The sequence below is a fragment of the Hypomesus transpacificus genome, chromosome 20, assembly GCF_021917145.1.
Source record: "Hypomesus transpacificus isolate Combined female chromosome 20, fHypTra1, whole genome shotgun sequence".
Lineage (NCBI taxonomy): Eukaryota > Metazoa > Chordata > Actinopteri > Osmeriformes > Osmeridae > Hypomesus > Hypomesus transpacificus.
In genome coordinates this window covers 678,186-698,534 of record NC_061079.1, presented here as the reverse complement: position 1 = coordinate 698,534, position 20,349 = coordinate 678,186, and the positions used below count along the sequence as shown (strand labels likewise).

General features: G+C 50.4%; 2 protein-coding genes across 7 annotated transcripts in view; both read left to right on the top strand.

The window, feature by feature from the left end:
- Positions 1–314: 314 nt before the first annotated feature.
- On the top strand, positions 315–6,562 carry zw10 (zw10 kinetochore protein). Its single transcript, XM_047043353.1, has 16 exons — positions 315–765; positions 1,501–1,635; positions 1,770–1,871; positions 1,949–2,026; positions 2,116–2,275; positions 2,652–2,825; positions 2,940–3,134; positions 3,322–3,458; positions 3,550–3,732; positions 3,884–4,119; positions 4,323–4,394; positions 4,664–4,833; positions 5,025–5,155; positions 5,342–5,473; positions 5,596–5,798; positions 6,104–6,562. Exons 1-16 carry the CDS (start codon positions 661–663, stop codon positions 6,222–6,224), a joined length of 2,334 nt encoding a protein of 777 aa, XP_046899309.1. The 5' UTR covers positions 315–660; the 3' UTR covers positions 6,225–6,562.
- A 154-nt stretch (positions 6,563–6,716) lies between these two features.
- ddx10 (DEAD (Asp-Glu-Ala-Asp) box polypeptide 10) overlaps positions 6,717–20,349 on the top strand; it is a 36,694-nt gene continuing 23,061 nt past the window's right edge. For all 6 annotated transcript variants that reach the window (XM_047043151.1, XM_047043146.1, XM_047043149.1 and 3 more), the window contains exons 1-13: positions 6,717–7,056; positions 7,212–7,272; positions 7,409–7,539; positions 7,866–8,024; positions 8,251–8,371; positions 8,711–8,900; positions 9,860–9,986; positions 10,120–10,282; positions 10,366–10,450; positions 13,549–13,650; positions 16,311–16,398; positions 16,873–16,961; positions 17,093–17,432. In XM_047043151.1, coding sequence (XP_046899107.1) covers positions 6,844–7,056; positions 7,212–7,272; positions 7,409–7,539; positions 7,866–8,024; positions 8,251–8,371; positions 8,711–8,900; positions 9,860–9,986; positions 10,120–10,282; positions 10,366–10,450; positions 13,549–13,650; positions 16,311–16,398; positions 16,873–16,961; positions 17,093–17,432 — 1,869 coding nt within the window. In that variant the 5' untranslated portion in view covers positions 6,717–6,843. The remainder of the gene's footprint in view (positions 7,057–7,211; positions 7,273–7,408; positions 7,540–7,865; positions 8,025–8,250; positions 8,372–8,710; positions 8,901–9,859; positions 9,987–10,119; positions 10,283–10,365; positions 10,451–13,548; positions 13,651–16,310; positions 16,399–16,872; positions 16,962–17,092; positions 17,433–20,349) is intronic.

Below are 20,349 nucleotides of genomic sequence, written 5' to 3'. Positions count from 1 at the left end.
ATTTTATACGATTACATTTTCATCCCAACACCATTTCACATTATTAAATATCATTTTTACGTTGTGTGTACTAAAAAAAAAGAAAACTTTTATTTAATACAAATAGTGGTATCCCATCCTAGATGGGTTTGTGATGTTTTTTCCCAGTCTGTTACAAGAATGATATATGTTCATAACTAAAGAAAACGTGCATCAAAAAAAATCTGAATATTTTCTATTATTAAGTTACGATCTTTTGAATTTGGGGGGGGAATCGGTACGCTTGTGGCTGGACAGGAAGTCGTCATTTACACAACTCGTTTTGCATCTTCGGTTCTCTTTGTGGAAATCGAAACGCATGGAGTAGGTTTTCCAGACGATCATTATTTGGTACTTCGGACTCTCTATAGAACAAAAAAATATAAAGGGTGGTATGATCTTACATCACAGGGTTCTACCATACATGTAGCAATTGAAAACAATACTTCCTGAACCTCTTATTTTACCTGAGTACGGTTAAAACGTTGTTCCGGCTCACCGCCGGGTCGTCTGGTATGGCTAAACCAAAACTACAGTGAGGATAACGAGAGAGCGGGCTGCAAAAGTTCCGCCTGACTGCGACAACATCTGGTCTGCACAGTCTGAAGTTAACTTGCAATCCAGATCGCTGCTGTAGCAAGAATGGCGTCTTTTGTGACAGAAGTGCTAGCAAGCTCTGGAAAACTAGAAAAAGAAGACCTCACCAACAAAATAAGCAAGCTGTCACGGAAAGTGGAGGAAACAAAGGTAAGCCTTGGGTAGCTTGTGCTAGCTAAGCTGTGAACCTTCAGTGGACCAAGCTAGGCTAACGACGTTAGCTCCTAACTCACAGGCTAGGAATTGGCCGGGAGTTTTCAAGCACTAGTTAGCTAAAGCCACGTACAACAGTTCTAGCCATGTAGTTAAGATATGTCTTGATATCTAAAACAACCAGCCAATCTCTGACATTATGATTTTGTGTGCTAGCGATCAGACTACAGAAGAGTGTCGATAACCAATTCTGCTACTTCAGCATCAGGTGAACTTGCCACGAATCTAGAAGAGCGTTGTCTTGATTTGTAAACACGACCCTGAGCTAGCTAGTCAGTTAGAGTTGACAAATAGCACAACTTTTGACAACCCAGCCCTGATTATGTAACGTTAGCAAGCCAAAATCAGTTGCTAGCCAACGACGGTAACATGCAACACTTCAATTGACGTGTCGAACTTAAGTTATGCATGAATGCTGTTTATTTATTCAACATAGATTCCCCTGACGTTCCTGAGCTATAAACCTAACTAATGAAGCTTGAATATCAAGATATTTGCTTTACTACAGTTAGCTACCCATATAGACATATGGCCTACTGTCTTACCGGGTAACCAAAGCTATGTCTGGTGATTGACGATACGTTTTGAACCAATGTGTGACACGGTAACGTTGGATTGCATAGTCTGGTGAGGATCAGCTCCCTGATGTGCTCTGTGTTCGTCTGGACCCAGGAAGAGGTATGCGACATGATCAACAAGAGATACAACGAGTTCCTTCCCAGCATGCAGGGGGCCGAGGCTCTGGTGGGGCAGGTGGAGGAGGTCTTCAGGGAGATCAGCACGCTCCAGAACTGCATTGAGACTGAGGTAAGGCCCTTGGCTAGGAGAGGATCTAAAGGACAGGCTATCAGCTCTGTAGAGCTTATATAGAGACCTGGTATGAACTCAGAAGCAGGTTGTTGAGCAAGTTCCAGATCTCCACTTGACGTGTGTTTGTGCAGGTCCAGGAGAATCTTCATGAGGCTGTGACAGAGTATGCAAAGTTAAAACGGCAGCTAGAGAGAAACGCGACAGTAATCGCCATGCTCAGACACCTTGAAGAGGTAAACCTGTCCCTCCTCCAGACCCACCTGACACGGTGAAATGTGCACACAACAGTAACTCATTTTTTCCTTGTCAGTTTCACAACGCGATGGAGGAGTTTCACAAGGCTATGCAAGAGAAGAAGTACATCCTCGCAGCCCAACAGTTAGAAAAGGTGAGATGTTCAGCTGAGTGGCAGAGCGTTTGAGCACTGGCTCAAGAGCTCGCAGGTTCAAACCCCCCGCTGTCCATGTTGCCTCCCAGAATCGGGCCAGTGTCGAGGCGCTGAAGGCCTGGAAGGGTTCCCAGCTGCCCCTGCTACGCTCCCTGAGCGCTGAGCTCACCATCCAGAGAGAGAATCTCATCTACCACCTGGGGGAGGAGTGGAAGAGCCTGGTGATCTGGAAGCTGCCCCCCTCCAAAGGTACTATCAGGGATTTGATCCTAAACCACAAACAGGGATATTCGAACCTGCAACCCCTTGATTGATCTGTGATTAAGAGCTCTAACCACTGAGCTATAAACATCCTCAACCACAGTGAAACCAGTGGGTACAGCTCAGTGGTTAGAGCGTCGGACTGCAAATCAAGAGGTTGTGGGTTCACATCCCTCCTTGTACATCTCTTTGGATAAAAGTGTCTTCTGAAAGAAAACATTCTTATTTTATATTGGTCCAAGCTTTTTGGGGCTTCTTGAATTAAATAAATAACCAATGTCCTACACTATTTCCCATGGTAACGTTGAGTTGAAATAGAAAATAAGATCTAAAGTGACGAGGCGTTGTGTCCCCTCGTCCTCAGAGCTGAAGGATGTGACGTCGTTCCTGAAGACAGAGCTGCAGCTGAGCCCTGGGGGGCGTGACGATGCAGAGCCAGGCTCCTCCCCTCTGGTGTCTGGCCCCTCCCCCCTGGTATGCTGCGTACTGCAGGCTCTGGACATCCAGGGACAGCTGCAGCACAAAGTCAAGCTCTTCAGTGAGACCTCTCAAACACCTTTATACATTCAGCAGAAACTTTTATAGTAGCAGGAGTAGGCACCATATTGATCCCTCTCTCTCTCTCTCTCTCCCCTCTCTCTCCCTCCCCCAGGCCAGGTGCTGTTGAAGTACCTGCTGAAGCCTCTGATCTCGTACCCGAGCCTGGGTGTGGAGGTGCAGGAGCAGCTGGGGAGGAACATCTGCGTGGTGCTGCAGAGTCAAGAGAGCTCTGCACCTCACCCCAGCCCCTCCCAGGTCTACAGCAAGACCCTGCTGGTGCTCAGGACCCTGCACACACACCTGCTGGGTAAACACCTGCCTCTCACACACACACCTAGGTACACACCTGCCTCTCACACTGTTGTGGAATGTGTCAGTCTGGGAATCTCAAGGTTTGAAGTAGCTGTGCCGCTTGTATCTGGCTCCCGTCCTGGGGTGAAGCTGTGCTGTGGACAGTTTGTGTTGACAGCTTGGTCTCCCTGCTCTGCTTCCAGATGTTTCTGTGGGGGGGAAGAAGGTGTCTGCCCTGCTAGGGGACCTGATCTGGGCGGAGATATCTCACTGCATCATACACGAGTGCCTGTTGTTCTCCATACCTGAAAAAAGCACGCAGCTAGGGAAATACAGCGAGGTAGGGTGATCAACAAAGTCATCTGCAAATATCTGCTGCATGAGCACCACCATCAGGGACCTGGTCTGGAACAGCTCTGCCGTGTGTCCAGGTGATCCAGGAGACGGAGGAGTTTGAGAGGAGCCTGAGAGACATGCAGTTCCTAAGCGCTGACTCCACAGAGCTGCTGCGCTACACCCGCGACGTCAACTCTCACTTCGCCAGGAAGAAGTGTAAAGATGTCATCGTGGCGGCGCGCACACTGATGACCTCAGAGATGCACAACACTGTCAAAGTACGGGAGGGTCGGGCTGTTTGAAGTTGGGGCTACCTTTTATTGTTACAACTTTCACACTGATAACATCTTCCAATGACCGTCCACCCCAGGAAAACAAAGCTTGTTATGACACCAAACCTCACCAGAAGTGTGTTTGTCCTCCACCAAGATCAGCCCAGACACCAGGCTGTCCATCCCCAAGCTGCCGGACCAGGCAGGGGGCCGGGGGCCCCAGGAGGGCTCCAGGAGGGGCCCCCAGCGCGAGCCCGCCCAGCTGGAGAACGTGCAGCAGCTGGGAGCAGGGAGCCTGCGCCTGCCGGTGTGTCGGATCAGTGAGTGGGTGCAGCAGCTGATGGAACTGGCCCTCCGCACGCTGTCAGAGGCCGTGGACAGTTCCAGCCGCTGGTGGGTCTCCTCCACGCATGGCCAGAGAAGCACACTTGGAATGCTTGTACAGTGGATAGAATGCCTGTGCAGTGGATAGAATGCGTTAGAATGTGGATATAGAATGTAGGTAGATTGCTTTTTTAATGTAGATGGGTATAATGGCCTAAATATGTGGACCTAAAAGTTAACATCCACTCTCTCCTCATCCATCTCTTTTCCAGTGCTACACAACTGTTCTTCACCGTAAGGAATATATTCCAGCTGTTCTACGATGTTGTACCTACATATCATAAGTGAGTCGTTTCCTTCAAGGCTATCAAATAGTTTACATCGTTAAGATGTTTAATTTTAAGCACTATATTTTTAAGATAGTTGAACTATCTTTATCACAGTTCAAGTCAGGATGAAGCCCTAGAATAAAGGAATACTTTGACTGAATCCCTGTCTTGATAATTGATGTACAATGTATAACATCTTATTTGCCCTTTTTTATGAAGACCTCTAAGTTTCCTTGAGGCCATCTCAGGAACTCATGTTTCCCCCCCCCCCCCCCCCCCCCCAGGGACAACCTGCTGAAGTTCCCCCACCTGGCTGCCATCCAGCATAACAACTGCATGTACATCGCCCACCACCTGCTCACCCTGGGGCACCAGTTCAGACCTCACCTGCCCGAGCCGCTCAGCGGAGGAGCCGCCACCTTCGTCGATCTGGTGCCTGGCTTCAGGAAACTGGGTAGGGGAGGGGAGGGGCGGAAAGGTGGGGAGGGAGAGGAGAGTGAAAGGGAGAGAGTTTGATAAAAGTTTGATAAAAGTTTTAAAAAAAAATTGTTTCTCCTCGCTAACTCTCCAGTCGTTGCATATTGACCGGATGCCAGATGCATATTGAATGTACCACTGAGGATCAGAGTCTCCACGTCTACCCAGGTGCCCAGTGCTTCCTGGCTCAGATGAACGTCCAGCGAGCAGAGATGCTGGAGCGCCTGTCCACCGCCCGTAACCTGGCCAACCTGGACGACACTGACAACTACACAGCAGCCAACAAGGCTGTCCGGCAGGTGAGTGTCCCAGCAAGGGGGTCTGTTCACATGTTTACAGCTGCCGGCAGGGGGTCTGTTCACATGTTTAGGGCTCCACGTCCAAATGAATCCTGGATGGATAACAGCCACCGACAAGACTGCAAAGACACACCTCTTTTCCCCCTACATGTAACACCTGCATTCCTCTCTGTCTCCTGCCTGCAGGTGATTCACCAGCTGAAGAGGCTGGGGACAGTCTGGAAGGACGTTCTGCCTGTAACCATCTACTGCAAAGCCATGGGAACGCTTCTGAACACAGCCATATCTGAGGTCATGGCCAAGATCATGATGTTGGAGGTAAAGTTCCTGCTTTCATTCACCAAGTCTTTTGCATTCGTTTCCCGTTTCGACCGACACAAAATCCCAAGGTCTACGAAAAGGACGATTTGTTATTCTTGTGTTTTGGTCTGGTGTATCAGGACATCTCCACTGAGGATGGCGAGAACCTGCACATGATCTGTCAGACCATCATGGAGGAAGGACCTCTGGTGTTCACGCCGCTGGCTGAGGACAACAGGAACAGGAAGTACCAGGAGCAGGTTCCTGTGTACGTGAAGAAGTGGATGACCTTCAGGGAGCTGGTGATGATTCTGAGAGCCAGTCTGCAGGACATCGTGGACAGGTACCTGCACAGCTCTCACCCTGCGCCCTGTCTGGCAACCAATAAGAAATCATGTTTGACCAGTCCACCAATAAGAAATCATGTGTTTTACCAGCCCACCAATAAGAAATCATGTGTTTGACCAGCCCACCAATAAAAAATCATGTTTGACCAGCCCACCAGTAAGAAATCATGTGTTTGAATGTGGCACAGGACCTGTGCCTCTCCATGCGTTCTCTCTACTACTACTTCTGTTAGTCGTTGGATCTTTAATGAATGAGATTTTTCTTCTTCTCTCCCTGGTGGATGTTTGATGTGGCGTCCAGGTGGGCGGAGGGCAAGGGGCCGCTGGCTGTGGAGTTCTCCAGCTCAGAGATGAAGAGCTTGGTCCGAGCTTTGTTCCAGAACACGGAGAGGAGAGCGCTGGCTCTCGCCAAAATCAAATAGCTTCAAACTCTAAGACTCTTTCGCTTCGGTTTGGGGAAAAACAAGAGCTACGTGTATGCTGCTGAACATTTCCCCGTCTGCACATTAAAACATGCTTTCGCTCACGCTTACTCTTCTTAAGTTGTGAAGTACATTTCAGTTGTATTCATATGCTATTGTAAATGATGTAACTATTTTGCATATAAACTGTAGTTATGAATGAAATAGTTTTGTCTAATGATTGTTTATTAATCAATAATTCCTCTACATTCAGAAAAATATTATGTCCCCTATGAAAAATGTGGTCGAAAATAATGTAACATTAAATCGTAATTACATAGTACATTTTAATCTTTGAACCATTAAACTATTTTTAAATAACCCCTATATTTTGAAATATATATTTAGTCGTTTCGTAAATGATCCATGTTTTCCAAAGGGACTACATTCACATGGACATCAAACTACATCTCCCAGCGCGAAAGTCTGTTTCCGGCATTCTATGACGTCAAATTTGAGCGACCAGATGCATGTCGAAGTCACTCGGATGTCCACGCTGTGCAGCTGAAATATTCAAACATTTGTGGTAGTATCAAGCATTTCTGTGTTTTTTATCCGTAAAGTATACTTTATTTTAACTATGGAGAAAGGCAAACGCCCCGGTGCATCTTCTAAGAAGAAAAACCCGTCAAAGAAAAACGACACCAGTGATCCTGTAAAAAATTTCGAGCTATGGAAGAAAAAATACAACAAAACGAAAACACGAGTCAAACAGGAGAAGAAACAGAAAAGGAAGCCGGAATGGCAGGTGGAAAGAGACAATATCCAGAGACTAGTGAAGAAATATAATGAGGTAAGCGGTCGTGGTTTATTATGCAGAGCTTGATAACTAGCTGACTTAACATAGACCTGGACTGAACTGCTTTTGACTGCTCCTGTATCACAATATCCCACCAGCCTAATTGAACTGATAATAATACTAGTGACATCTTTGTTTTTGTCATCTAGATAAATGCCAAAGATGCGATTAAGTTTTCAGACTTCCCTATCTCCAAGAACACACTCAGAGGTAAACTCCTGTCATCCTATCATGCCTCACCTATACCTGATGGTCCGTGTCAGTTGATCTGCACCGTCAACGCAACCTTGTAGTAGGCTACTGTTCGGCTGACGGTTATCAACATTCAGAGTTGTTTATCCCCCAGGTCTGATGGAAGCTCAGTACCGACAGCCCACAGAAATCCAGCGGCAGACCATCGGTTTTGCCCTGCAAGGAAAAGATGTCCTGGGTGCTGCAAAAACGGGTTCTGGGAAGACTTTGGCGTTCATCATTCCAGTGAGCGAAACACGTTTAAGCATTAAAACGACCTCTAAAGCTGTGTGAAGTTATGTCATCTGATGAATTAGAGCCATTTGAACCTTTCGGTAGGGTGGTTTTAGGCATAGTGTTTCATAAGTCTCCTACGTCATATTTTAGTTGGTTATACCGGGTCCCTAGTGTAGGATCAGGCTCAATGAAAGAAAAAAAGAAAAAAGATCTCAACTACAGTGCAACAACTACATTTCAAGTAAAGGTTTATAGTACAGTACAGTGAATTCCACTTCATATCATAAATAAAAACCTCCAAGCGCTCGCTAAGTGTGCTGACGTTGACCGTTCAGGTGCTGGAGTGTTTGTATCGTCACCAGTGGACGGCCGTGGACGGGCTGGGGGCTCTGATCATCTCCCCCACCAGAGAGCTGGCCTACCAGACGTTTGAGGTGCTCCGCAAGGTGGGGAAGAACCACGAGTTCTCTGCCGGGCTCGTCATCGGTGGAAAGGTACTGGAACGAGCGTCGTAACAGACTGTAGAAAATGTGCCGTGGCTGTAAATTAAGATATTTTTGTGTGAGCTGTGAAGGAGAGGAGGTTGTGTGTTACCTGAACGTCCCAGGTGTAACCTGGTGGCTTTCCTTTCACTGTAACATGAATAAACAAACTTCCACGGAAGAAGAACCACACACACAGGTGATTAGTGTGAGGGTATCATGTCTGCGGTGGTTTCAGGACCTGAAGCAGGAGTCGGAGAGGATCCATCGCACCAACATCATCATCTGTACTCCTGGACGTCTGCTGCAGCACATGGATGAGACGGCCGCTTTCCACTCCTCTGACCTCCACATGCTAGGTACCTTCCACTCCTCTGACCTCCACATGCTAGGTACCTTCCCCTCCTCTGACCTCTACATGCTAGGTACCCTCCCCTCCTCTGACCTCTACATGCTAGGTACCTTCCCCTCCTCTGACCTCCACATGCTAGGTACCTTCCCCTCCTCTGACCTCCACATGCTAGGTACTTGCTGCTCTCCCCTGCTGCACCCCCCTGGTAACCCTGCTAACCCTAACCCCCTGGTACACCTCTTCTGGCAGGGCCAAAGGTGCTAGGTCTGATTTTATAGTTAGAATGAACTTGTTTCCACACATTCACCTAACACACTTCCCTTCCTCCTCCATCGTCCTCCTCCAGTCCTCGACGAGGCAGATCGTATCCTGGACATGGGCTTTGCTGACTCCATAAACGCCATCGTGGAGAACCTCCCCAGGACCCGACAGACTCTGCTGTTCTCCGCCACACAGACCACGTCCGTCAGAGAGCTGGCCCGGCTCAGCCTCCGGGACCCCCAGTACGTCTGGGTCCACGAGAAGGCCAAGTTCAGGTGAGGGAACCCGGGGAGGAGCGTGTGGATCATGATGACAGCTTAGTGGTTAGAGCGTTTAACTTCCGATTAACGGGTCGCACCTCCATATCCAGATGGTATTCAGCCATGCAGTGCATGCTGGGATATTCCCAGACGGCAGATTGCACCACTGGCTAACTTGCTTTAGCTGTGGGTAACTCCACCTTTATCCTGATGCTGATTCAATGTGCTGACTTCACTTAACCCACCTCTAACACACTTTACTATTATGAATCATCATTTTTGAACAGATGAACATAGCAAATTTCTGAGGTAGCACAGTAAAACGTGCGTGCACAAACGACTTAATAAAGGTTGATAAAGCACATGTATTTAGATGAATCATCCCTTTTAAAAACATCTGCTGATCCAGGTGGTTTGTTTGTTGATGCTGCTTTCAGAGCTTCAACTTCCTTGATTCCCAACTCTGCTCATCTGTCAACAACATGAGCGTGGCTACACTGCGGCAGTGGAGAAGAGGGGGGAGAGAGGGAGGGGGGAAGGGGGAGAGAGGGAGGGAGGGGGGAGAGAGGGAGGGGGGGAGAGAAAGGGAAGAGGAGAGGAGTAGAGAGAGAAGAGGGGAGGGGGAAGGAGAAGAGAGAAGAGGGACGTCTCAAAATTCCCCAAAATACTCTTAGATAATATAATATCAGCATTTCAGAACCTTTTTTGTTGTTTTTGCTTGCCTAATCGACTTTAATAATGTTTTTGCTGAATCACACACACAAGCACGGTTAAGGTCTTTTCATTCGAACAAAATCAGTTTCTTGACTGGACAGAATTTCTAGCAATGGATTGTAACATAGTGTAGGCTGTTTCCTACTAAGGGTGTTCCATAACAACTGTAGCACCTGCAACATTTTTTCAAGGGCAGGTTTCAGTCTTCTGAGTGTGTGTGTGTGTGTGTGACCTGTGTGTGTGACCTGTGTGCCCCCCAGCACTCCGGCCACTCTGGAGCAGAACTACGTGGTGTGTCAGTTGCACCAGAAGGTCAACGTGCTGTTCTCCTTCATCAGGAGCCACCTGCAGAAGAAGATCATCATCTTCTTCTCCTGCTGTAAAGAGGTGCATTGGGTTTCTCCTCCTAAACAGTCCCCTTCATGACGGAGTCATGATGTACCACACCATGTACCAAGCCAGCAGGGACGAAAGCTAGAGCCCATTGAGGTTGAACCTCTCTCTCCCCCCTCTTCCTCAGGTCCAGTACCTGTTCCGGGTGTTCTGCCGGCTGCGTCCTGGCCTGCCCATCCTGGCCCTGCATGGGAAACAGCAGCAGATGAAGAGGGTGGAGGTCTACAACGACTTCATCAGGAAGAAGAACGCCGTCCTGTTCGCCACCGACATCGCCGCCAGGGGCCTGGGTACGACCCTGACCTGCTGCTTGTTAACAAGCTGTGAGGATGAACAGGATACCAGCTCTCACTCTATGGCTGTTTGTTGACAGACTTCCCTGCGGTAAACTGGGTCCTTCAGTACGACTGTCCCGAAGACGCCAACACCTACATCCACAGAGTAGGCCGGACGGCCAGGTGAGCTGACCCAGAACACTCTCCCCCCCCCCCCCCCCCCCCTCTCTCTCTATCTCTCCCCCCATCTCTCTCTCTCTCTCCCTCCCCCCCCCTCTCTCTCTCCCCCTCTCTCTCTCTCCCCCTCTCTCTCTCTCTCCCTCTCTCTCCCCCTCTCTCTCTCCCTCCCTCACCCTCTCTCTCTCCCCCCCCTCTCCATTTCTCTCCTTCCCCCTCTCTCTCTCTCTCTCTCTCTCTCTCTCTCTCTCTCTCTCTCTCTCTCTCTCTCTCTCCCCCCCTCTCTCTCTCTCTCCCCCTCTCTGTCTCTCCCTCCCCCTCTCTCTCTCTCGCCCTCTCTCTCTCCCTCCCTCACCCTCTCTCTCTCCCCCCTCTCCCTTTCTCTCCTTCCCCCTCTCTCTCTCTCTCTCTCTCTCTCTCTCTCTCTCTCTCTCTCTCTCTCTTCCCCCTCTCTCTCTCTCTTGTCCACTAGAGGGCAGTACAGTGCTGTCCTGGAGATGGAAGCCAGATCCTCAGAAGAGGAGAGCAGATGAGCTCCTTATTAACGCCAGCTGTATCTGCTTAAGGAAAAGAGACAAACAGCACACCCAGTTAAATACCATGATATCCAGAAAACACTGACCCTAAAGCAGAGGCTGGCGGTGAGGTAGACAAGCTCCAGGGTTAGTGTTGTACGTGGTGAGGAGGAGGAGGAAGGACACCCTGGTCTGTTGGCCGTGGGCTGTTTGCTGCTCCGGGAGCACTAGAGGGGGGAGGTATCTCCTCCACGAATGACTGTTTGCTGAGCTGCAGTGCTGACGTACGTGTGTGTGTGTGGAGTGGAGTGGAGTGGTGTGTGAGTTCTTATAATCAGGCATTGTGATACGGAGTATCCCTTGGGAGTGATGCAGATGAGAGGAGAGAGAGATGGAGAGAATCGTACTGTTTGAGAGTGGGTGTGAGAGAGGGTTTGTGTGCTTGTGTGGAGGGAGAGAAGGAGAGAGGGGGAGTGGGAGGGAAGAGAGAGGGTTAAAAGGGGAAAGTTGAACTGTGCCTCAGTCAAATGTACCAACAAATAGCAGTGTTGTGCCTCTTTCTGCCAGTAGCCGTGTCCAGCTGTCAGTGTCCAGTGTGTTAGTGTGAGAAACCACCCCAGCAGGGCCAGCTCCCCCTGACTCCCCATCTCTTAAGTTCCCTGACATCATGTGTCACGCCTCTCTAACAGGATTGCACCACCCTCTCTCACCCCCCTCTCTCTCTTTCTCTCTCTCTCCTTCTCCCTCCCTCCCTCCCTCTCCTCCTCTTTACCTCTAATAGGATTGTACAGCACACTTTCCCTCTCCCTCCCATTCACTCGTCCTCCCTCTCGTCCTCCCTCTCGACCCCTCCCTCTCTCTCCCCCTCCTCTCTCTCCCTCCCTCTCTCCCTCTCTCTCCAACAGGATTGCACAGCAGACTCTCTCTCTTTCCCAAAGCATATTATCTGCCATTTGTATTAGTGTGAAGCCTGGCCAATATGCTGCTCTCTGAGGAAGCTGGCATCCATGAGCTAGAGCTACCAGAGGAGAGAGAGAGAGGGAGGAGGAGGAGAGGGGGACTGAGCTAGAGCTACCAGAGGAGAGAGAGAGAGGGAGGAGGAGGAGAGGGGGACTGAGCTAGAGCTACCAGAGGAGAGAGAGAGGAAGAGGAGGGGGACTGGGGGACTGGGAGGGAATCTAAAGCCAAGTATTCATTCTGGCTGGTGTTCCAAAATGTATCTTTGAGAGAGAGGGAGAGGGGGAGAGAGAGGGGGAGAGAGAGAGGGAGGGAGGGGTAGGGGGAAAGTGTCAGGTGTTGGTTGCTGAAAGTACAGCAGCTGCTGGTGTCAGACAGCTCCTAACACACTCCTGTCTCCTGTGGGCCTCACTCTGCCTCTCTACCTCACTCTGCCTCTCTACCTCACTCTGCCTCTCTACCTCACTCTGCCTCTCTACCTCACTGCCTCACTCTGCCTTTCTACCTCACTCTGCCTCTCTACCTCACTCTGCCTCTCTACCTCACTCTGCCTCACTGCCTCACGCTGCCTCTCTACCTCACTCTGCCTCTCTACTTCACTCTGCCTCTCTACCTCACTCTGCCTCTACCTCACTCTGCCTCTCTGCCTCACTGCCTCACTCTGCCTCTCTACCTCACTCTGCCTCTCTACCTCACTCTGCCTCACTGCCTCACTCTGCCTCTCTACCTCACTCTGCCTCTCTGCCTCACTCTGCCTCTCTACCTCACTCTGCCTCTCTGCCTCACTGCCTCACTCTGCCTCTCTACCTCACTCTGCCTCTCTACCTCACTCTGCCTCACTCTGCCTCTCTACCTCACTCTGCCTCTCTACCTCACTCTGCCTCACTCTGCCTCACTGCCTCACTCTGCCTCTGTACCTCACTCTGCCTCTCTGCCTCACTGCCTCACTCTGCCTCTCTACCTCACTCTGCCTCACTGCCTCACTCTGACTCACTGCCTCACTCTGCCTCACTGCCTCACTCTGCCTCTCTACCTCACTCTGCCTCTCTACCTCACTCTGCCTCACTGCCTCACTCTGTCCTCCTCTCCTCCTCCTCCTGAGTATGAGCAGGAGGAATGGAGCGGTGATCCTCTCTTTCTCCTTCTCTTCCATTTGTGACTCTTCCAGTCCATCTCCACATCAGGCTATCAATCTGTCTTTGCCTCTCTGTCTGTTGTATCTCTCTCCCTGCCCTCCTCTCTCCTCTCACTCTGCCTCACTTGTTTGTCCTCTCTCTCTCTCTCTCTCTCTCTCTCTCTCTCTCTCTGTCTCTCTCTCTCCATTCCTCTTATCTCATCTGTATCTGGTCTCCATCTGTCTTAGTTACAGAACTAGCTACAGGCTGATTTAGTTACCTCCCCTCCTCCTCCCTCTCCCTGCATCCTCCTGTCATCTTTTACATCAGGTTCTTTATTTTGAGTAGTTCTCCTACTTTCCCTCCATCTGTCTGTCTCCCTCCATCTTGTTCTGTGCTTGTCCTCCCTTCTCTCCTCTCTCCTTCCCTCCCTCCTCTCCTCCCTCCCTCCCTCTCCCTCCCCTCCTCCTCCCTGATTGGTCGCCTCCTTCCAACCTGCTCCCGTGTCTCCTGACAGGTACAAGGAGGGAGGAGAGGCTCTGCTGATGTTGCTGCCCTCGGAAGAGAAGGCCATGCTGGCCCAGCTGCAGGAGAAAAAGGTTCCCATCAACAAAATACAGTCAGTACCCCTGCACCACAAAGGACTACGCTACCCATAATGCCTCAGTCGGTATTAATGCACCATGGTCACCTCAGTAGCTGTAGTGTCAAATCGTTAGTTCAACCTGACAGGTAGGGGGGTTGGGGGCTAGTAAGACTGCGCTACCCATAATGCCACTGCCACAGAAAGTGCAGTGAGGGTGGCTTCACTGCCAGGCGGCTCCATCACGCATCACCATGACAACACCCAGAGAAACATCCTCACATCACCTTCTGACACACACCTGGGTAACTGTGCTACGCCAGATCAACTTGTTTACCTGAGTGGACCTGTGATTGGGTTGGGTTACGCACTGACCATTTCGATGTGTCACCTGACTGTTTACCAAGGCTTAAACACACAACGGGACTACAGAATTACATGTGAAGACGTTTTAAATTGTATATCTATATTCTGGGTTGTAATATTGGCTGGGGGCAGCCTCTCAGTGCGGGACTAAGTAGGGTAGCTGGCACCTTGTGTCACAGTGGAGACCAGCCTCCAGCCAGGAGCCCCTTTGGCTAAATACTGATAAGCACTGGTCTCTGGATGATCCACACACACATACCCTCACACCAAGGTCAGACTCGGTGCTCTGCAGATGATGATATTGCAGTAACGGGCGCACTCGTTAACATAAAGCTACCCCCACACATACATGCCACCCCCTTCCACACACACCCCTCCACACACCCCTCCACACACCCCCTCCACACACCCCCTCCACACACCCCTCCACACACCCCCCCACACACCCCTCCACACAGCTCATCGTCTTCTCAAGCATGCCTCACACGCTCTCTGTCCCCACGGTCGTCTAGACAACCAGCGACTGTGGGGACGGTTGGTCTGTCAGCCGTGGAGGACGTTGAGTTGGAGGAGAGGGGAGGACGTCCTCACAACAGCACGGTTACCAAGGTTGCGTCCTCACAACAGCACGGTTACCAAGGTTACGTCCTCACCACAGCAAGGTTACCAAGGTTACGTCCTCACCACAGCACGGTTACCAAGGTTACGTCCTCACAACAGCACGGTTACCAAGGTTACGTCCTCACAACAGCACGGTTACGTCCTCAAGTGTCACTCAGCCTCCCTGTCTATTTCTTGGCGGTGGAGGTTAACTTAAGTACTTCTAATATTCATTCACTGGTGTGTGAGAGAGAGAGAGAGAGAGAGAGAGAGAGAGAGAGAGAGAGAGAGAGAGAGAGTCTGGCTTGGCCTACCAGGTTTCAGCAGCAGGCTGAGGTGTGTGTGTGTGTGTGTGTCCGCCTGGCGGAGGAAGACGGCGTGAGGAGAATGGTGATGAGGCTAGGGGACGTTCAGGATGGATGGATCCCCTCTCTGTGTGTGTGTGTGTGAGAGAGAGAGAGAGAGAGAGAGCCTGTGTTGTAGAACGTAGAGAAAGCCTTCATGGTAAAACCATCAACAAACTTGCAGCTGTCATCTTCCTCCTGGGAGCTACAACAGCAGACCAGGACTGGTCTGTAGTACCAGTTAACAGGAGACCAGGACTGGTCTGTAGTACCAGTTAACAGGAGACCAGGACTGGTCTGTAGTACCAGTTAACAGGAGACCAGGACTGGTCTGTAGTACCAGCTAACAGGAGACCAGGACTGGTCTGTAGTACCAGCTAACAGGAGACCAGGACTGGTCTGTAGTACCAGCTAACAGCAGACCAGGACTTGTCTGTAGTACCAGCCAACAGCAGACCAGGACTGGTCTGTAGTTACAGAGAGATCCAGTCTGGCTCTGCCCCCCTGTCCCCCGCCCCCCCCCCCCTCCTCATCTCCAGGGAGGGAGCTGGGCTGTTTCACATCAGGGTGACAGTTTAGCAGCTTCTTCTTTTAGGTGGACAGATCAAAGGGGGGGATGGGGGGGGGAGTTCTTACAAATGGTGTGTTTAGATTAGCCTGCTAATTACTGTTAGATAGAGGGGTTAGCCCAATGTTGTTTGAAATCTAATGAAAGCCAAATGAATCCTCTGAGTTGGATGATACCGGGCGCCACCCAATTAACCTCCTGGGTCTGGTCTTCTTTCCTGATTGGTCGAGCTTCGACCTCAGATTTACAGCGAACCAAAGAAAGAAAGAAAAATCATGTTGTCAGGGGGTCTGACTCAGCTCATTTCAATATCAAGAAACATTCAACAGCGATTAAGATCACAGTCTCTGATTGTAGCAGCTGAGATTCAGAGTTGAAAAGCCTGCTGTCTCCCATGATCTCCAGCTATTAACAAGATAATATCCACTTATTGTAGCTTTTTATGGTTATTTTATGCATCTTTAGCCTAGAAAATAAGAAACACATTTGAAATAAATCATTCATAAGATGAAGAAATGAAGGCCTGCCTTTCGTTCCGGGGGAACGGCTCAGAGGTGTGGTTACATCATGACTGCACATCAAGAGATCACGGGTTCAAAGCCGCCCCCCGTATTTCTCTCTGAGTCAAAGCTTCTGCTAAATGAAGACATTGTTCTGGTTCTGGTTCTTCTTCTCTGGATTCAGGCTGTTCTTCTTCTATCCTCAGGGTGAACCCAGAGAAGCTTCAGAGCGTCCAGTACAAGCTGGAAGCGTTCCTCCTTGTTCTCGTTCTTCTTCTCTGGTTTCAGGATGTCAGGTTCTTCTTCTTCTGTCCTCAGGGTGAACCCGGAGAAGCTTCAGAACGTGCAGCAGAAGCTGGAGGCTTTCCTCGCCCAGGAGAAAGAGCAGAAGGAGAGAGCTCAAAGGGTTTGTGTCTCAACTCAGAAATATGAAAGAATTGAAATAACTAAATGTAGAAGTGTGATCAGTGATGAGTCTGACAAGAGTACCTGCTGAATGATTCATGACAGGAATTCCCTCGATTGGCTATTACAAATATATGTTCTTTTGAAAGGATGGGCTTCTCAAATTCAACCTTTTGGTTCCTGGCCTGAAACACGGAACGAAAACGTCTCATAGCAGGAGGTCTTTCTTTATTTGACCAGATCAGACCATTTTTACGGTGGGGGAGGTGGAGGGGGAGGTGGAGGGTCGGATATAAATGTAGATGTTTTGTTCCTACAAAACAATGTTTTTTATTCTCCCTCATCACAAACGTCTGAGATCCCTCTCTCCTTCCCTCTGCCATTCTCTCTCTCTCTCTCTCTTCTGCCCTCTCTCTGTCTGCCCTCTCTCTCTCCACATCTAACAGTTGTAGTGTTGACTCTCCTTTCTCCTCAGTGTTTTGTCTCCTACCTTCGCTCCGTCTACCTCATGAAGAACAAGGAGGTGTTTGATGTGTTCCAGCTCCCACTCCAGGAGTACGCCGTGTAAGTACACTGGGGGGGAGGAGGGGGGGGGGAGGAGGGGAGGAGGAGGGGGGGAGGCAGGTAGGCAGAGATGATCACGTGTTGCTGAAGTGTGTCGTGTCCTGACCGAGGTCTCGGGTGTTCCTGAACAGGTCCCTGGGTCTGGCCATGGCCCCCAGGGTTCGCTTCCTCACCACAGCCCAGAAACAGAGGCGCACCAGGCAGGCTGGGGTGGAGGAGGAGGAGGGAGAGGAGGAGGACCTGAAGAGCTTCAGGGCCAAGCTCTTAGGAGATGGTCCTAGTGTTCCAGACTGCAGAACCTCAGACAGTGAGGAGGAGGAGGAGGAAGAGGAGGAGGATGATGATGAAGAGGAGAAAAGACCTAAGGGGCTCTTTGGTGCCGAGGAAGATGAAGATTTGAGAGACTTGGACCTGCTGATGGTGAAGAGGAAAGATGTCTTCAGTTTGGAGGAGGAAGACCAGAGTGATGAGGTAAGACTGTTGAAACTGCCCTGTCCTGCCCACCCTCACGTGTAGTCAGATCACCTGGGTCCATCTGGTTCAGGCTGCTCACCTGGGTCCATCTGGTTCAGTCAGGAGCTGGCACCAAGGTCTTCTCTTAGATTATTATTACTACAATCACTAAGACAAATCTGCCTATTGGGCCTTGCGGTGTATAAACGCAGACCTGCCTGCCGTTGAAACTTTAAAACAGTTTTCAAACCTCCAGCCTCCAGTGTCTGCTTTCTATGTCGGTCAGAAGAGGAGAAATGTATCAGGAGCACAATTGTGTGCGTCAGTGATTGAACTCGGTGCCCACGTCTGTGGGGGGGGGGGGGGGGAGTCAGACGAAGTAAAGCAAGAGAAATAGGTCTCCTCGAACCACTTCCTGGTTATATTTAGCGTTGCAGCACCTCGGGGCAAACAAATTGGGCTAGATCCCATGTGAAGCAGGAAATAACCCATCCTGGTCATCCTGTGGAGAAACGAGCCTGAGGGTGGAGAGGAGAGGGTGGAGAGGGTAGAGAGGAGATGGTGTAGAGGAGAGGCTGGAGAGGAGAGGGTGGAGAGTTTGTAAAGAGGTCAGGAGACGTTTTGCTTTAATGGCCTGCTGCACAAGGCCCTTCCTCTCCTCCTCTCTGTCCTTCTCCTACCTTCTCTCTCTCTCCTCCTCTCTGTCCTTCTCCTACCTTCTCTCTCCTCCTCCTCTCTGTCCTTCTCCTACCTTCTCTCTCTCTTCTCTCTCCTCCTCTCTCTTCTCTCTCCTCCTCTCTCTTCTCCTACCTTCTCTCTCCTACCTTCTCTCCTCCTCTCTGTCCTTCTCCTACCTTCTCTCTCCTCCTCTCTTTTCTCTCTCCTCCTCTCTCTTCTCCTACCTTCTCTCTCCTACCTTCTCTCCTCCTCTCTGTCCTTCTACCTTCTCTCTCTCTTCTCTCTCCTCCTCTCTCTTCTCTCTCCTACCTTCTCTCCTCCTCTCTGTCCTTCTCCTACCTTCTCTCTCTCTTCTCTCTCCTCCTCTCTCTTCTCTCTCCTCCTCTCTCTTCTCCTACCTTCTCTCCTCCTCTCTGTCCTTCTCTCTCTCTCCTCCTCTCTGTCCTTCTCCTACCTTCTCTCTCTCTCCTCCTCTCTGTCCTTCTCCTACCTTCTCTCTCTCTCCTCCTCTCTGTCCTTCTCCTACCTTCTCTCTCTCTCCTCCTCTCTGTCCTTCTCCTACCTTCTCTCTCCTCCTCCTCTCTGTCCTTCTCCTACCTTCTCTCTCCTCCTCCTCTCTGTCCTTCTCCTACCTTCTCTCTCCTCCTCCTCTCTGTCCTTCTCCTACCTTCTCTCTCCTCCTCTCTCTTCTCTCTCCTCCTCTCTCTTCTCCTACCTTCTCTCTCCTACCTTCTCTCCTCCTCTCTGTCCTTCTACCTTCTCTCTCTCCTCTCTCCTCCTCTCTCTTCTCTCTCCTCCTCTCTCTTCTCTCTCCTACCTTCTCTTCTCCTCTCTGTCCTTCTCCTACCTTCTCTCTCTCTTCTCTCTCCTCCTCTCTCTTCTCTCTCCTCCTCTCTCTTCTCCTACCTTCTCTCCTCCTCTCTGTCCTTCTCTCTCTCTCCTCCTCTCTGTCCTTCTCCTACCTTCTCTCTCCTCCTCTCTGTCCTTCTCCTACCTTCTCTCTCCTCCTCCTCTCTGTCCTTCTCCTACCTTCTCTTTCCTCCTCCTCTCTGTCCTTCTCCTACCTTCTCTCTCCTCCTCCTCTCTGTCCTTCTCCTACCTTCTCTCTCCTCCTCCTCTCTGTCCTTCTCCTACCTTCTCTCTCCTCCTCCTCTCTGTCCTTCTCCTACCTTCTCTCTCCTCCTCCTCCTCCTCCTCAGTGATGTGCTCACGGTGTCTGGAGGAAGCGGTTCTCGGCAGAAGCGTCCACCGACGCGTCTCTGGTGGAGGTGTGGGAGGCTACAGGACACGATTCAGACACGACTCTCTCTCCAGCTCCAGGGAACACCGCTAGTCTCTCCGTTACTATGGTTTCATGGGAACGGTGGTTTTTGTTGCCTTATCAGGTTTTTTTCTGCTTTTGGAGGTGTTGGTGCAGATGGATCAGGCCCCCTCAGCCAGTGGGAGATGAGAATGAGTTGTGGTGTCTTCAGCTGTGTCCAGGATACTGATGTGGAGTGTGTTGCCTTGCTTTACTGGAGAGGAGAGAGAGGTCAGGGGTGCTGAGTGGAGAGTGTTGCCTTGCTTTACTGGAGAGGGGAGGAGAGAGAGGTCAGGTGTGCTGATGTGGAGTGTGTTACCTTGCTTTACTGGAGAGGAGAGAGAGGGCTGCTTCACTTCCTTCACCCTGCAAACTTGCGTTCCTGCGGCTGGTCTGTTCAGATCAGTTCCCTCAGACACAAGTCCTCTCCCCCATCACCCCTCCTCCCCCATCACCCCTCCTCCCCCATCACCAGAACATCAACATTGATATCGTTGGCAATCGTGGTTCGAATAACGTCTATTCCCCCTCTCAATCAAGTGTTGAGTTATTGGTTCGGTGTTTCTTAAAGGGATCGATCAGTGAACACCGAGCCCCCCCCCCCCCTCCTGCAGCTTGTCCTGGCGCCGGCTGGACGCGGTATGGTGGAGACAACACTTTCTCTCACCCTGACTGTAATTTGATTGGCAACAGTCCCACACGCCCCGCCACTCTCGGCCCAGACGTTTGTCCTTTTGGAAAAGCAGCTTTTGTGTGGCCAGATTGACCGAAGCAATCTAGTGTGAGCAGGTGTGTCATCCTCTCAGCTCCAGGAACAGACGGGTCACACCACACACCTTCTCAGAAAACACTCTGCCACAGAAACTTCCATGACGATAATTGGTCTGATCACCCTTTAACCCTCTCTGCTGTTGCCCCATGTTTCCTTCCAGGGGTTAGGAGACTTAAATGTTTCAC

Bases quoted from the DNA above. Each gene is read 5' to 3' on its own strand.
- zw10 (XM_047043353.1), top strand. From the start codon at position 661: ATGGCGTCTTTTGTGACAGAAGTGCTAGCAAGCTCTGGAAAACTAGAA. The intron at 766-1,500 runs GTAAGCCTTGGG...GTCTGGACCCAG, and splicing joins GGAAAGTGGAGGAAACAAAG to GAAGAGGTATGCGACATGAT. The intron at 3,733-3,883 runs GTACGGGAGGGT...TCCTCCACCAAG, and splicing joins AGATGCACAACACTGTCAAA to ATCAGCCCAGACACCAGGCT.